The sequence below is a fragment of the Giraffa tippelskirchi genome, chromosome 6 (genome assembly GCF_054371585.1).
Source record: "Giraffa tippelskirchi isolate mGirTip1 chromosome 6, T2T-mGirTip1v1.2.pri, whole genome shotgun sequence".
Taxonomy (NCBI): Eukaryota; Metazoa; Chordata; class Mammalia; order Artiodactyla; family Giraffidae; genus Giraffa; species Giraffa tippelskirchi.
In genome coordinates, this window is record NC_137280.1 from 103052794 (window position 1) to 103070700 (window position 17907).

The 17907-nt window shown below is 39.1% G+C and overlaps 1 protein-coding gene across 2 annotated transcripts in view; it reads right to left on the reverse strand.

Annotated features, from left to right (window-relative positions):
• Window positions 1-2608: 2608 nt before the first annotated feature.
• The window catches only part of LMNB1 (lamin B1), a 52975-nt gene continuing 37676 nt past the window's right edge, over window positions 2609-17907 (reverse strand). For both annotated transcript variants that reach the window (XM_081499012.1, XM_081499013.1), the window contains exons 8-11: window positions 15531-15635; window positions 11512-11631; window positions 6269-6376; window positions 2609-3414 (exon numbers count right to left, since the gene is read on the reverse strand). In XM_081499012.1, the coding sequence (XP_081355138.1) occupies window positions 3373-3414; window positions 6269-6376; window positions 11512-11631; window positions 15531-15635 (375 nt within the window). In that variant the 3' untranslated portion in view covers window positions 2609-3372. The remainder of the gene's footprint in view (window positions 3415-6268; window positions 6377-11511; window positions 11632-15530; window positions 15636-17907) is intronic.

The window sequence follows — 17907 nt, forward strand, 5'->3', positions numbered from 1 at the left end:
TTAAAAAGACTCCAAAGGCTCCTGCCACATATTCAGTGGCACCCAACTATGCATTAACTGAGTCCTGGATTTTCAGTCTAAATTTCATGAGCATATATAATATTTCTCTGTATTAAAACTGCCCAAGTTTCTTAATGCCTAACTATTAAAGTGATTTCTATAACCTAATTTATCCAGCAGTAAAGTACCTAGATTGGGTCCTGATGACAAGAACCCCATCTTGTGGCAACACTTTTCACAACAAGTTGGGCCACACACAGCATTGCCATTCTCATTTTGAAGATAAATCTGTGCGGAGAAGTTACGATTTTATCTGCTTCACCAGACAGGATTTCTAACCCAGCATTTATCTTGTGTCTGCGACAGCACCAGAGTATGCAGTAAATTTGCAGAGCACAGAAATTCTGAGACTTGGTGAGTTATTTTCAAGTGTAAGCTGCTAATCTTTGCACAGCTTACTGCAGGAATATTTTAAGAGAAAGGCAAACACTGACTCTGGATTAGCTTCTGAATTGTTATCATCAGCTCAGTCTAGGGAGAATTTGGACATTCTACTTTCTACAAGATGAACTCACTGAGCTAAAGCAATCACAAGATAAAAATCGCCCAAATGTGTAACAAATGACACCCTAGTTATCACCATATAGAACTACCTCACAGAGCACACACCTCCCTGTATTTTCTATCATTCATACCGTGTTTTAATCAGTGTTGTTCAGTCACTCAGGCGTGCCCAACTCTTGTCGACCTCTTTGCAGCACTCCAGGCTTCCCTGTCCTTCACCATCTCCCGGAGCTTGCTCAACTCATGTCCATTGAGTTGGTGATGCCATCCAACCGTCTCGTCCTCTGTCGACCACTTCTCCTCCTGCTTTAAATCTTTCTCAGCATCGGGGTCTTTCCCAATGAGTCAGCTCTTCACATCAGGTGGCCAAAGTATTGGAGCTTCAGCTTCAGCATCAGTCCTTCCAACGAATATTCAGGGTTGATTTTCTTAAGGGTTGACTGATTTGATCTCCGTGCAGTCCAAGGGACTCTCAAGAGTCTTCCCCAACACCACAGTTCAAAAGCATCAATTCTTCGGCGCTCAGCCTTCTTTATGGTCCAACTCTCACATACATGGAAAAGGCAACGGCAACTCACTCCAGTGTTCTTGCCTGGAGAATCCCAGGGATGGGGGTGCCTGGTGGCGGCCATCTATGGGGTTGCACAGAGTCGGACACGACTAAAGAGACTTAGCAGCAGCAGCAGCTCACATACATAAATGACTACTGGAAAAATCATAGCTTTGACTAGATGGACCTTTGCAGCCAAGTGATGTCTCTGCTTTTTAATATGCTGTCTAGGTTTCTCATAGCTCTTCTTCCAAGGAGTAAGCATCTTTTAATTTCATGGCTGAGTCACCATCCACAGTGATTTTGGAGCCCAAGAAAATAAAGTCTTTCACTGTTTCCCTTATTTCCCCATCTATTTGTCATGAAGTGATGGGACCGGATGCCATGATCTTCATTTTTGAATGTTGAGTTTTAAGCCACCCTTTTCACTCTCTTCTTTCCCCTTCATCAAGAGGCTCTCTAGTTTCTGTTTGCTTTCTGCAACAAGGGTGGTATGTCATCTGTGCATTTGAGGTTATTGATATTTCTCTTGATTTCAGCTTGTGATTCCTCCAGCCTGGCATTTTGCATGATGTACTCTGCATATAAGTTTAATAAAAAGGGTGACAATATACAGCCTTGATGCACTCCTTTCCCAATTTTGAACCAGTCTGTTGTTCCACGTCCAGTTCTAAACTGTTGCTTTTTGACCTGCATATGGGTTTCTCAGAAGGCAGGTAAGGTGGTCTGATATTTCCATCTCTTTCAGAATTTTCCAGTTTGTTGTGATCCACACAGTCAAAGGCTTTAGCATAGTGAATGAAGCAGATATTTTTCTGGAATTCTCTAGCTTTTTTTATGATCCAATGGATGTTGGCAATTTGATCTCTGGTTCCCCTGTCTTTTCTAAATCCAGCTTGTACTTCTGGAAGTTCTTGGTTCACGTACTGTTGAAACCTAGCTTGGAGGATTTTGAGTATTGCCTTGCTAGCATGTGAAATGAGTGCAATTGTGTGATATTTTCAACATTCTTTGGCATTGCCCTTCTTTGGGATTGGAATGAAAACTGACCTTTTCCAGTCCTGTGGCCACTGCTGAGTATCTCTTTCATATTTTGAGACAGTAAAACTAGATTCTAGAAATATTATGTCCATCTTTTTCCTTTAAAAGGAATATCTTCCTCAATTTCTCCCATAGTCCCTACGTTCCCACATGGCTTTCTTAAAGAGATTTTAAAAGGTCTTACTGTTAATAAGCTAAAAAATATAAATGATATCTGGGCTCAAAAAAAATTAGCTATTATTATTGCTTTTATTATAAGTGCTACTATTAATGACAGCAGGGTACTGAAAATAGGGGAGACCCCAAAAGAGTCTGTGTGTTTATCTTCCCATTGTCAGAGCCTTAAAGAAAAACCTAGTTCAAACAAGAAGCCAAATTATTTTTATCAAAAGTACAACAGAAACAACAATTTTCTCCCCTCAAAATGTTTTTAAAGTTAAAACAGACAGCAGATTAATATTAAAACAGCCTTTTATTGTTAATGTCATGTAAGAAATTTAAGCAAGTTACACTATCTTAAAAAACACAACTAATGCGTTTTAGGAGAAACCCTTCCCTTCCCTCTCCTCCCCCTCCCCCCACTCCCCTTGCGAATTAAGAATCTAAGAGAAGAAGTAACCATAAAACAAAGTTTTGTGGAATCCTTCATCCAGAGTGCTTACATGATGATTAGGTTATATTGCCTTCTTACAAAATTTCTCTTTTCTAGTTAAAAAAAATTTTTGTAGCCTTGATTGTTTATTACAAAAAAATTCAGTACAAAAGTTCGATATATTGAAAAATGCCTTTCCCCTCCCTCACAGCACCGTTATATATAGCAGAGGATAATCAAGAGCAGATTGCTAATCTAGATGGAGCAATCTTCAAATTAAACCCAGACACACAGTGGTTTATTTACCCTCCCCCTCCGCCTCCTAAGAACTTAAAAAAAAAAAATACACATACAAAAAAATGTCAAAAAATTTGAGGAACACTTTCCAAACAGTACAGTTAATTCAGTGTCAATAATTCACATCTTGCAACAAAGTGTATGGATATGATTTCTTTTACAAAACTTTCAGTGTCAAAAAAGGAAATTAAGGCCATCAGATTCGCAGCTTAAAAATTCACATAAAGGAATATAAAAATATTCTGTGCTTCTGAGAAGGCTCTGCACTGCATGTAGGTAAGGATTACCATACTTCTTTATTCTGAGGAAGACAGTTGACTTGAGAAGTTTACATAATTGCACAGCTTCTGTTGGAACCTCTTGGGGCTCCCTGATGAGGAAAACAGAAAGAAAACTTAGTGCTAAGACAATGGATCACAGTATTTTAAAATAAGATAGAGATACTATAAATTGATTATCACTTATCTTCAAATGGACCTTTATTACTTCTCACCCTTTCTAACCTTCTCTTATGGACTGCCCCCTAGGATACGCCAACAGACTCCAGAACACTGACTCTCAACTCTAGCTGCGTGTACAGGTCCTGAGGAGCTTTAAAAAAAAAAAAAGCTGACCTAGGCCTCTAGAGTAAATGAGAATTTCTCACTTACCTGGGGAAAAGTATCCATCTATAAGTCATTTTAAAGTTCCCTAAGTAATTCTAATATGCAGCTGAAGCTGAAAACCACTGTTCAATAACATCCTTTTGTAACTTAGTCAACAAGAGATCAGTGGACAGGATTTCTGAACTCATGAGAATACGGCTGGCTGAATCCTCAGCTTTCATATCCTGAAGCATCTGCACTGGGTTCATCTTCAAATGAGAAGTCAAAAGGGCTCCATCTACCCATTTCTTTCTCACTCACTAATTCCTTAAAATCTCACAACATGACTGTGACTCACCACTTGACTAAACTGAAACTGGTTTCTTGAAGGACTTCAAATCAATTCAGAAGGCCACTGGACTCTTTCTCTAATGTGAAGTCAAAATAGCTGATCTGTCCTTCCATCTTCCTTCTCTTAAACCTCGATATCATTATTTCTTCTGATCACAGAAGCTAAAAAACCTTGCACATCTTTGATTTCTTTTTCCTTCTTGCCCTCAAGTTCAGTCACTATGCCTTAATGAATCTCCATTTGTACAGTCTCTCAGTGTGTCTGCAGTCTCCCTTCTAGACTCATCCCTCTAATACTGTCTCAAATTCTCCTTTGCTCCAAAGTATGCATAAGCTACTTCCTTAGGCATTCCTAACTATGTCAATTTAACACCAATCTTCCCACTTCATTTCTCTCTCATGCACACACAACCTACAACAAATCTGGATGGACAGATATACCTGGTGCTCAAGTCTTGACATATCCCCTGTGATGAATTAAAAATCCTCATAAATTCACTGCCATTCCTCCCATTATGAGATACCCGGGATTTACCACCCCCACCCCCTCCAGAGTTGGAGCTGGCCTATGACTTACTTTGACTAAGAGAATATGGGCTTTTAAGAAATCTAGTGCTCTCTGTTTTTACTCTCTTGGAAACCAGCTGCCATGTTGTAAAGAAGGCTGGGTTAAACCACCAAATGATGAGAAACTGCATGGAAAGAGACATGGAGAGCGTTCCAGCCCCAGCCAAGCTTCCAGCTGAATGCAACTGCATGACTGACTTCACTCTCCATTGTGTGAATTAAAAAAATGCCCAGTTAAGCCCAGGTCGTAGGAATTAAGAAATCACTGTTTTAACGTGGTTTCTTAATGTAGCAACAACAGACAATCTAAACACCCATAGAACACCACCATGTGTGTGCATTAGTCACTCAGTCGTGTCTGACTCTGACCCCATCGACTACAGCTCATCAGGCTCCTCTGTCCATGGGTACTGGAATACTGTTAATATTACTGGAATGGGTTGCCATTCCCTTCTCCAGAAGAGCTTCCCGAGCTAGGGATCAAACTCAGGTTTCCTACATTTCGGGGTAGATTCTTTACTGTCTGAGCCACCAGGGAAGCCCAGAATACGACTGACTTTTAATACTCAAATAACTGCCTATCGTTCAAAATACTGGACAGACCCTATTTTCCAGAGATCTTCTCAACTGTTCTGGTGGCTTAAAGAGCCTTCTCTAGCATTTGACCTGCTGTAACTCAAGCTCTGAACCCCTAGTCTCTTATATTACTCTACTACCAGTCGTTATAATGCTTCCCATAGGGGCAGGAAATGGATCTTGTGTCTGTTTCTTGTTAAAGACAAGTATAAAATACCTGTTCTTAACGCATTACTCACCAGAGATGTATTAATACTACATGCCTTAGTTTCTACAACCTCCAGACCCCCAGGGCAATAATGTGTTAAATATTCCTCCACAATGTATGAGGAAGTATCCAGGCCAAAAATCCATCCTACCATAGTCTAAGTGGTTCTCACTCTAGAGAGCGAGCTCCTAACTCCTGACTCTGGAGGCTGAATACATAAGAGGATGTTTATTTGGAGCAGGACTGGGGCTAATTAAAGCAAATGAACAGATTTATAAATCTAGAGACATGGTGATGAAGTCATATAAGGATAAGGGTAGGAATTTTGATTAATGATCAGACTTGAACAGCTTGAGAATATAAACTGAACGCTTATTACTTATTAATAATTCCAATTTAATTACTTAAAATCAAATTTGGAATTCCTTTATTTCAAGGGCTCTCAAAAGTCCAAGCATCAGCTAAAATCTATCTTGCAATTAAATGATTAAAAACGTAAGACAGCAAGAATTTTGCTTCACATTGAAATTGAATATTATTCTTTTTTAAAAGTTTATATGTAGATACCTACTCTAACTTAGTCATCTAAACTCAATGAACCCTTCAATAAATAATTCTGAGCATGCATTCCAATCCATATATACTTACGTGGCATACATGTCCTACTATAACGTATTACATACATTATAAAACAAAAGACAAAACTGAAATTCAATATGAGAAATAATTTTTTAAAAAGAAGTGCTAACATTTTCTTCCAGTACTCAAACTTACTGTATCTTGAATATCCCCTCAGAAAAAACAAACACCACTTGGTAATCACTGATTTGGTTTATCAAGTAACAGGGGAAAAAAAAAATCAAGCCCCATTATTGGCTTTTGGTCTTCATGTAACTATGTTAATAAAATTTAAAAAGAACTATACGTTGAAGTAATACCTGCTGGTGGAAAAGTTCCTCCTCGACAGCCACTTCGGCTGCTTCTTCCTCCTCCTCTTCCTCTTCAGGTATGGTTGTTTTGAAGACTGTACTTCTCTGAGCAACCTCCTAAACAAGAGTTTGATTTTAAGTTAAAACACTACACTTAAAACCACAAAGTCTGTGGGAGGACATCCCTTCTTCGCATAAATTTAAGAAACTGCATTCCTACATCAGGGACTGTTTTTTTCAAGTGCTTCATCAGTAGCTTCAACTACTAAACCAGAATTTTTGCATAATTAGTAGCAGTTCTTAGATCTTCAATATTCCTTGCAGGGAAGCTACTGGGATCCAATTTGAAATACCCACTGAGAAGTTTCCACTGCTTTTTATCCCATTCTGTTACTAAGAATTCTGTAAATGATTTGGCACACTAAATTCTGTATAATACTCAACATGAATTCAGCTTAAACATCCTGGCTCCTAGCAAAGAGAGGGTACTAAATAAATGCCAAATAAAATGGAAGTAAGAGGCCAACTGCTGTGCTCTCGGGGATGCTGGTAGCAAGAAGACCTCCTGAAACTGAAAAAGACAAGCTTTCATCCCTTCAGCAACTAGTTCCTCTTAAAAGAAATGGAATCAAGACACAGGAACAGTATTTATTCATAACATGCTAGTGAAGTCCCAACGTACTCTGCACAAAAAAAACTGATTTGTCATTCACTGGTATAACAGAAAGTAGGCGCAAATATAGATGACTTTCCTATAGAGAATGCTGACTTGCACAAATGCAGCAGTGTTTTTGTTTAAGCACAAGGCTAACCTGATGATCTAGCAGCAAGTATATGTGTCCTTGAGTGCTACAGAGCTTCTAATTTTAGTCTGTACTGTGTCTTAAGGTCACTCAAGAAAGGTAACTCCAGATGAAGATGCTAAAATCATGTGAGTAAAAGCTTATCTGAAACTTAAACATGGACCAGCTAGTTTAAACTGGCAAAGGAAGAAAATCAGAGAACAGTGTCAGACATGAGACTTCAATTTAAAGTATATCCATGGATATATTTTATAAATGAAGTTGAGGTAGCACAGTAATGTTTTGTATAGACTTTTGATTTTTGCTGCATGGCCAAAGAAGATGGACCATTTTGAGTCTCTATTAGCCAGAAACTTCAATTCTGTGAGATCAGTCTGTGTCAGATTGCTTAAACCAAATTAGTACTAATAAAAAAACATATGAATCCTTAGATAAGTTACAGCTCTTTGAACTAAGATAAATGCACTGAAGTATGGTGGCACACAAAACAGAAAAAAGACTTTCAGAAAGTTTTCAGAGTATCTAGCTTCCCTCAAGTCATCTTAAAATAAGAAAAGTCAAACAGAATCTTTTACAGAATTCTCAGACTTCCTGGTTGTCCATCAGTTGAGAATCTGCCTGCCAGTGTAGGGGACACAAGTTCAATCCCTTGTCTGGGAAGATTTCACAGGCCTTGGGGCAACTAAGCCCATGCACCACAGCCACTGAGTCTGTGCGCCCTAGAAGCCGTGCTCTGCAACAAGAGGAGCCACTGCGATGAGAAGCCCATGCACCACAACTAGAGTAGCCCCTGCTAGCCGCAACTAGAGAAAACCCATGCACAGCAATGAAGAACCAGCACAGTTGGAAAGAAAGAAGACACGTTTTTTTAAAAAAAGATGGTTAAAAAAAAAAAGTGTTACAGAATTCTCATATTTAAGCTTCTAGCAGCAGGTCATGACAATGTACACATCCCATATGGAAACACTGGCTCTTAGAGCTTGTGATGAAACACCAGACTATAAGCCTCAAATGAGAAGCTTAGAAAATAGCAATTTGCCCAACTTCATTAATTATGAATTACTTCAGCGTAACTGCCTTTAATTTAAGCCTGCTGTTAAGCACTTTTCATTTGACAACATTTAAAAACCAATTAATCTAATGCAGAAAGCCTGTATGGAATATAAGTGAGCTAAATGTCTACAGATTTAAATCAAAAAATAATAAAACAAATTCAGAATCCAAACTTGTTGGGAGGTTTAAGCCCCAAAAGGTACTAAAGATAAATGTCTTTACCAAAAAAATTCCGCTCAGAAGGACACCGAACTGTATCAATGATCTGAAAGGCACACATAGACGGTTTGTTTCTCTATCAACATTTCAAGGGTCTGCCCAGGTAAAGCCCTGGGTACATAAAGGTACACCGTCTACCCAGCAGTGCAGCAGGGCTAGCTCACATACTGTCTCTCCAACTCCGCACTCAGTCATGACATGTGGGTAGCCTGAAATTACCAGTGTGAGTACTTACACCACAGAAATCTGCAGTTACCACAAATCAAGGTGGTTTTTGTTGGTGAAGGAGCTGACTGTTAAACTATGGTGTCTCAGGACACACAAGTAGTAACTACATGTACAAAAGTTTCAGGGACGCCTATATTTTAGAGGTACAGAGAGACCGCTTTATTGTTTTCCTCATTAAAAAAAAAAAAAAAAATTTTTTTCTGTGGTGACATTTACTGCGTTTAACGCACCAGCATTCCACCCCACTCATTTCTCATTAATAACGCACAGTTTTACCTGGTACCCTCTCTCACATGGAGATGTGACATGTGTCACAGGAGCCGAGTGTGATCTAGCCGTGGAGGTGGACGAGGGCTCAAGCTCAAATTCTACGCTCCCAAACCCAGAAACTAGCTAAGAGATGGGCACATGACCAAGGCTGGTAAAACAAGAGTGAAGCCCAGACGAGGACCTGACTGGGCACCATGCTCCTGCCCACAAGAAGTCATTCTGGAGTGATGGCACCTCGAGCCAGCAGCTATCTTGCATCCATGAGGGAGACACTCAGGAAAGAGACTGCAGAAAGATCCCAGGAAACAGACCACAGAAAGATCCCTGGGGATGCTGGGTGAGCCAATGGATCAAGTCCACTCTCCCTGAATTGTTGGTATTGTGAGCTCACATATCCCCATTACAAAAGCCAGTTTAACTGAGTTTCCTGATATCTCCAATGCCTCAGCAAGAAAACATGCATTGAAAAATTAAGTTGACTCAATAAGTCAGTTACCTACAATCTTATAGAAAAATGGTCTTTACAGGTGGTAATTATGAATTATGATAAATATAGTCTGGAACCTACTAATGAGCATGGCCTTACAGAATGAAATAAATAAGTGCCAAAAGTACTTGTGTGACAATCACAGAAATAAGAACCGTATTCATAATACTTTCCTACTTTCCTCATTTCTGACAGAAGTCACTTTACAGAGTTTTGCAAGCAGAAGTCAGAAGTTTGTTAAAAGAACAGGCAAACAAACCACTCAACCATCTAATATTCAGTGGTTTGAATTATGAAGGGAAACCTAAACTTCAGTCAGCTATATTGATACATCATCAGTAATACTACCTCTAGACATATCCCATGTCATGGAATCTACTTTGTTCACTTGTCCTTGAACCTATTTTGTGGGCTTTTAAACCTCCTGCATTCCAAATTATCTTCCTATAAGATCGTTTCTAAGTTGAACATGTTTTCACACACAAAAAAGATGGGACTAGATTCCATGGCTCATAAAAACCTATTTCATCTACCATGGCCCTTTATAACAGCACTTTTCAATCTGGGTGAATCGCCACTCATAACATTTTGAAAAACACATGTACTCCTCCAGTTTCAGACGTTGGAGAAACTACCAATTTAGGAGCTGCAGTAATTTCAGCACTCGGGCAGCAGCACCAGTGACAGCTGGGAAGAGTTCCTAAGTGCTGAAGGAAAGAAATAAGCAGCGCTCCACGCTGAGAAGAGGAGGAAGATTCAGTTCCTTGAAGTTTGTCAATTACTGAAGGCATTTTTAAACACCCTCCAACCCTGAGAACCTAGGAGGTATTTTTGAAGGTGAACTGTACTGAGGTCTACAGTGAAAAAAATCAGATGCCCTTTCATTTTCAGCCCAGTCTGAGATCAAGGGCATTCTTCTTGCATCAGACAGGGAGTTCCATATGAAGAACAGTCTAAACACCAGCAGATGTTTACAGTGAGGGATGGATGAGAAGATGGCTGGGCATAAGGCGCTTCATATGCAAACAGCTCAGAACCCATCACGAATGCAGTTAATAACTTTATTTCTCTGTATTTAAGTGAAGGTCTATGTTTGATTTGCCTAAAATTTTATCTTACTGAATATGTGCCAGGAAAACTCAGAACAGGTCCTTGTCCCTGGTGTGCTTATTTATTACTCTAGTGAGACAAGACAACCTGACAAGCAAGGCAAGGTCTGTGCCCTGGCACCATGGGAGCAGAGGAGGAACTCCTGACCTGTAACCACGTGGGCCTTCCTTTGCAGACTTTCATCTCTTAGTAAATGTGTGTAGCTGGGGGAACTTGGGGGTGTCTTTATGCAACAGTAGGGGTAGGTTAGGTTCTTTGACAAGAATTCTACGACTGATATGTTGGAAACATACAGATCAAACAAAGGTACACTCCTCAATCTTTAAACTCAGTTTCACAAGCATGCTGAAAGCTACTAACAAGGTTAATAATATAAGCATTTACCAGAGGCCAGATACTGTTCTGAGCACTTCCCAAGGACTGTCTCATTTATATTACTCTTATTATCATCTCATTTATAGTAATTCCCTTGTTATTACCATCTTCACTTTAAAATGATAAAACTAAGAGAGCTGAAGGAACTCACCTAAAGTCACAAAGTCACTGGGCAGTGGAGACAGAAACTGAACACAGACTGAATTCTGGAATCTGTGCTAACAATCAAAACTGCAACAAACTCATATTTCATTCCTAAAATCTAAAACCTGCAGTTAGCTTTACTTTGATTGACTCAGCAGCCTTGGTCTGATTTAAGCAATCAGTTACTTCACATTTGATTTCATTTTTGAAAAGAAATCACACTTGCAGGATGAACTTTCAAATGAAATTGACGCCACGGTGAGGACACAGACAACAGACTTGTGGTTGCCAAGGGGGAGGGATGGACTGGGAGGTTGGGGTTAGCAGAAGTATGCTTTTACATATTGAATAGATAAACAAGGCCCTACTTTATAATAGCACAGAGAAATAACACATTCAATTATCCTATGGAAAACCATAATGGAAAAGAATATTTTTTAAAAAGAATACACATATATGTATAACTGAATCATTTTGTTGTACAGCAGTAATTAACACAACACTATAAATCAACTATACTTCAATTAAAAAAAAAATGACACTTTGGTGGAACCAATACGTACTTCTCCCTGAGAATTTTTCAATATAACCTTCACATCTTCGCCAGTGCCCCAAGAGTTCTGGTTCTTCCAGATGAGGTCGGTGGGAGGACTGGCTGTGACACCGGCATTCGCAGCCCAGATCTGGAAAAGAGAAAGGAAATCAAACCAGTCTAGACACAGCCCTGCTCTCCAACGTGCCAGTAACAACATAATGATGAGACTTTTTAACACCTTGTAAGAGGAATGATTCTAGAATTTCCAGGACTATGGCCTAGCTTCAGCCTTGCTATACTAACCAGTTATGTTTCCAAGAGCCACAGAGCTTATCCAGACCTCAGCTTCCCCATCTAATAAGTAAAAATGCTGCTACAAGGACTAGATTCATATCCTAGTTCTCCTAACATGTCAGCTCACCTTGAGCAAGCTACCTTACTTTTACCCTCCAATGGGACAGAAGCGGTCCTGTTAATACGTGGGACCACTGTGAAGGAAAATGGTGGCCCACAAAGAGGAGATGGCTGCCTCAATGAATATAAGCTCTCACTGCCAGCACTCTATGATTCTATGGGTTTTATGGGCTGTCCTTCCATGTACAGCCTTCTGCCCTCCTCCAGTGGGATCCTCTAGCTGCCTACAGCAGGAACTGAGGAGATGACTAACTTCTCTCAAAACCTCTGCAGCAGACAGCCTATCTAGAATACAGTAATGGAACGTGGTATGTACCCAACTAGAGACAGTGTCATAATACCCCAGAGTGTCTGAGACTGAATTCCAAAAAGAAGTCAGGAAACAGAAAAATCACTCATTATTCAATGGAAAATATGACTGCTATTGAAACAGACAAACAAAAAGAAATATTTCCCTTTTCCTAAACAGGGAAATTCCGCAACATTTTAATGTATTTACTGGCAGAAGAGTATTGGTAGAATAGAGAAAACTTGAAAGTTAGAAAACCTGGGTTTGAATCATGGACATATGTGTGCAATATGTGATGTGACAGTCCCTCAATCATGTCTGACTCTTTGTGACCCCATGGACTTTAGCCTGCCAAGCTCCTCTGTCCATGGAATTCTCCAGGCAAGAATACTGGAGTAGGTAGCCATTTCCTTCTCCAGGGGATCTTTCCAACCCAGGGATCAAACCTGGGTCTCCTACATCTCCTGCACTGCAGGCAGATTCTTTACCAGTGAGCATAACACTACACCTCTACAAACCTCTATGTCCTCTCCTGTAGGGACACTACGACCAGTCCTGATCTTTCTAAAAGACCATATGAAAACAGATAGCAGTTTTGTACTCCATAAATTGTTTAGGAACATAAAGGGCCATACAATGGCAAAATGAAGACTGGAGATGGTATAAGCTGGTATCTTTTTAAATGGGGAGAAAACTTTATTAATTACTAATTAGGAGAGACCCCTTTCCTCTTAAGGTGCTCCCTTGAAGCTTCCAAATCTTCCATCAGCTTTATAAATGGAAAACGGCAGAAAGCATTTACTAGGATAAAACTGAGAAAAAGAACTGGATCCAGGCTGACCCTTTGGGTTTTGTGGAATATTAATCTAACCTCAAGCTATACTTTTCACTATTCCATATGGAATCATACACTTGATTTAGTGTTAATAATAATTGTAACACATCAGTAACCTTACTGGGTAATTTAATCTAAAACTAACATGTCCTAGAGCTGTACTGTTCAACATGGTAGTCATATGAAGCTTGTGAGCACTTGAAATGTGGCTAGTAAGTATATCTCTAAGTATAAAGATTTAGTAAAAAAAAAAAAAGTAAAATATCTAGTAATTTTTTATATTGATGTTGAAATAATAATATTTTAGATAAACTGAGTTAAACAAAAAATAGTTCTAAAATTAATTTCACCTTTCTTTTTCACTTGTTTTAAATGTGGCTACATGAAAATTTAAAATTACATGTGTAGTTCCCTTATTTCTGTTCTAGTTTTAAACTGATCTTTGCTATTGCCTTGTCTTGTACAATTTTACAGGAAGATCACTTATCACTACCATGTTCCACAGAGCTTAACACATTTAACGCCAGTTAACAACTGAAGCAACTTAGCAGCAGCAGCAGCAACAAATGAACAAAAAAGTATTACTTTTTATGTGAAAACTGATTCTCCCCTAGGTCCATAGAGTATATATATCTATTTAGTCATCGAGGAACTACATTTAGTAGAAGAAGCAGATGACTGGCCTAACAGTTTTATACTACTTTAAAGAGATGAAGAGTACACTCAAATCTGAAAATTCTGAATTAAAATGTCAGATTCTTTCCACCATATTATGCAGCTTCCACATGACACACAATAGGACTGAGCAATTTTCTCTCACTATAATAATCATGAAAGAGAAAAAAAGACAGTGTGGTTAGGGTATGTTCCCATTTTCACCAATTATTACAAAATTAGCATCTGATATTTTCATAATGTGGTGGCAAGTTCTATGAATACATTTTTTAAAAGAGAAGTTCTAACCTATTTGAGGCTTTGATATTCAACACTAAGTAGGGTTTGTATCAGTCATAAAATATCAAACATTTGTTTAATATTTAAAAAAAAAAATTGATAAAAGGACAGTCACTTCAACATTCTTTACAGATGAAAACAGTGACTTCTTTAAAATCTGTATCAAACTTAACATATTTTGTTTGCTAAATCTACTTACTTAGTAAAAACAAAGGAATTGTGTGTTTGCTCAATGGAGAATATTTCTCTAAAAAGTGAGTCAGTAATACTTAGTAATGATTACATATGTGGAACTTCAGAACACAACAAGGCACCATTTAGAATTCAAAACAGAGTCAGAATGGCACGAAGCCCATCTCCCTCTAAATCTTGATAGCTTCGATATCTGAAAAACCACGCTAATCTTGCTAAAATATTATGTTTAGAGAATGATACTGTACAACAGTACCTATCACCTAGCTGTGTTCAGTTGCTAAGTGGCGTTGAACTCTTTGCGACCCTGTGAACTGCAGCATGCCAAGCTTCCTATCCTTCACTATCTCCTGGAGTTTGCTCAAACTCATGTCCACTGAGTCACTGATGCCCATCCAACCATCTCATCCTCTGTTGCCCTCTTCGCCTCTTGCCCTCAATCTTTCCCAGCATCAGAGTCTTTTCCAGTGAGTGCGCTCTGAGTAGCCAAAGTATTGGAGCTTCAGCTTCAGCACCAGGCCTTCCAATGAATATTCAGGGTTGATTTCCTTTGGGATTGACTGGTTTGATCTCCTTGAAGTCTCCAAGGGACTCTCAAGAATCTTCTTCAGCACCACAGTTTGAAAGCATCAGTTCCTCAGTGTTCAGCCTTCTTTATGATCCAACTCTCACATCCATACAGGACAATGGAAAAACCATAGCTTTGACTATACAGACCTTTGTGGGCAAAGTGACGTCTCTACTTTTTAATACACTGTCTACGTTTGACATAGCTATTCTTCCAAGGAGCAAGCATCTTTTAATTTCATAGCTGCAGTCACCATCTGCACTGATCTTGGAACCCTAGTAACTTTTGTTAAAACAAGTCCCTACCCCAACCTCAGAGATGGTAACTAAGAGTGAGGTAGAGTCTAGACACCAAAACTCTATCCAGATGATACTGATCCTCACCTAAGGCTAAAGACTGCTGTTTTAAGGCATACCCCAGCATTAATAGATCACCTCCTAACGGTGATCTGCATTACACTGGGCTACCAGGTAACACTCAAGAGGCAGCTGCTTTTTTTTGTTTTGTTTTTCTTTTGCGGGGAGACAAGCAGGGAGGGGTGGGGGGAACCAGCTGTTAATATCTACTGGAGTAGATAAAAATATTTCAGAGGTCAGTTCTTTCACTTGTAACAGTCAATTACCATCTCAAAAACACAGAATTTTTAAAATCTTTGGTAGCACTTGTAATTCCCTAATAATGTCAAAAACGTTTTAATGCCCATTTATAAAATGTGTCTCTTTAAGCCAAAATGGTTTCAATTACTTTAATTATTGGTTAAGACAATGAAATTAAACAATGAGTAAATTAACTTACTGTAACAGTCTGGCCTGCCTTCAGCACATATCTTGAGGTATATTTGTAACTGACTGATGTGTCTCCAATTTTTCTGATCATCTCCCAGCCTCCCATTGGTTGGTCCTATTGAAAAAAAAACAAAAGAAATCAAGGTCACTTCAAATATACAAAAAGTTATGGAATAATCAAATCAATCCATAAGACAACTTTATGACTGTCTTCCCATGGTTCCTATTTTCCCTACTATAAAAAGAAAACATGGTTTTGTCATTCAGCAAAACAGAAACTTTGACAATGCTGCAATCTTAATTATTAAGGTGCGTGATCTTAAAGTGGGCAAAACTGGAAGAAAAGATATGTAAACCAAACTAAATGGTCATATTCAACGCTAAATTAGGTGCATAATTTAAATTTATAACATTATCTAGCTTAATAACTACCATTTTACACATCGAATTTTTGACCACCATAAGCTTTTAAAATACAGACACATAAAGCCTGGAAAGAGAAGGAAGAAAATACACCCTTTTTCTTCCACATCTGTACCACTTGTGCCCATATTTAACACTTACCTTAAAGCATAAGAGGCTCAAAAAGGGTTAAGGACATAATGAGCCAGTCCCAAGCGCTGGCTGTCAATGCTAGCCCGTAGGCTGCCCAGAGCTGCCTGACTCCTAAGCAGCAGTTCAGGGTATTAAAGCAATTAGCTGCACTAATGTATTTATATCCATCTCTTACTCAAAGACAGGAATAAACGAGGCTGAGAGCCAGCTCCGGAACAGCTCCAAAAAGGGCGGCGATGACTCCTGTAACACAGCCAAACTACTACAATGGAGCAGCAGAGGCTCCTCTGTCCTTCAGTTTTTCAAGTCGTGGCTAAGAGGGCTTAGAGCCTGTGCTGTTTTGTATCAGAGCCACTAAAGCTCCTTTGCCCCTGCAAAGTATTTATTCATCCACACGCAAGATGGTTTTAATAGCTTTGAGGAGAAAAGAAGTGATTTTGCAGACATTTTACAAATTCTGAACATGCTTCTGAAAGTGAGATCCATTCCACTGTTTAGCCCAGAACTGCCTCTGGCATCATCTGACAACCCTTCATGGCCCCAGCTCAAAAGTTCAGGATTCCCTGCTATATTTTATGTTTATTTTTAAATAATTTCAAGATTGGGCTCATGCTATTCCTAGTGTATATTAAATCAACAGTGTTCATTCCTTTATTCAGAGAGAAAAACACTCCTAACATGTGTCAGAGTCTGGGCTCACATTTTCTTCCTTTCATAAAGCTAACAGCTGTGAAAGAATATCTACAAAATCTATCTTCTTCACAACTCTGGCTAGGACAGGGAATATTAATAATTCATCCTTAAGAAGGCTATGGTGACAAAATGACCGGGTGTGAAAAAATCCCTGGCTCTCTAAAGAAGAGCTAATGAATAAAAATTTTAAACCACTGAGTGCACCATCACTCTTCCTTTTCCTTTTCAAGTTTATGCTACACTTCATGAATTTGAGGGAAACTATGGCTCAGATCATGAACTCCTTATTGACAAATTCAGACTGAAATTGAAGAAAGTGGAGAAAATCACTAGACCATTCAGGTATGACCTAAATCAAATCCCTTATGACTATAGAGTAGAAGTGAGAAATAGATTTAAAGGACTAGATCTGATAGACAGAGTGCCTGATGAACTACGGATGGAGGTTCATGACATTGTACAGGAGACAGGAATCAAGACCATCCCCAAGAAAAAGAAATGCAAAAAAGCAAAATGGCTGTCTGAGGCCTTACAAATAGCTGGGAAAAGAAGCGAAAAGCAAAGGAGAAAAGGAAAGATATTCCCATCTGAATGCAGACTTCCAAAGAATAGCAAGGAGAGATAAGAAAGCCTTCCTCAGTGATCAGTGCAAAGAAACAGAGGAAAACAACAGGATGGGAAAGACTAGAGATCTCTTCAAGAAAATTAGAGATACCAAGGGAACATTTCATGCAAAGATGGGCTCAATAAAGGACAGAAATGGTATGGACCTAAGAGAAGCAGAAGATATTACGAAGAGGTGGCAAGAATACACAGAACTGTACAAAAAAGATCTTCATGACCCAGATAATCACGATGGTGTGATCACTCACCTAGAGCCAGACATCCTGGAATGTGAAGTCAAGTGGGCCTTAGGAAGCATCACTATGAACAAAGCTAGTGGAGGTGATGGAATTCCAGTTGAGCTATTTCAAATCCTGAAAGGTGATTCTGTGAAAGTGCTGCACTCAGTATGCCAGCAAATCTGGAAAACTCAGCAGTGGCCACAGCACTGGAAAAGGTCAGTTTTCATTCCAATCCCAAAGAAAGGCAATGCCAAAGAATGCTCAAACTACCGCATAATTGCACTCATCTCACAT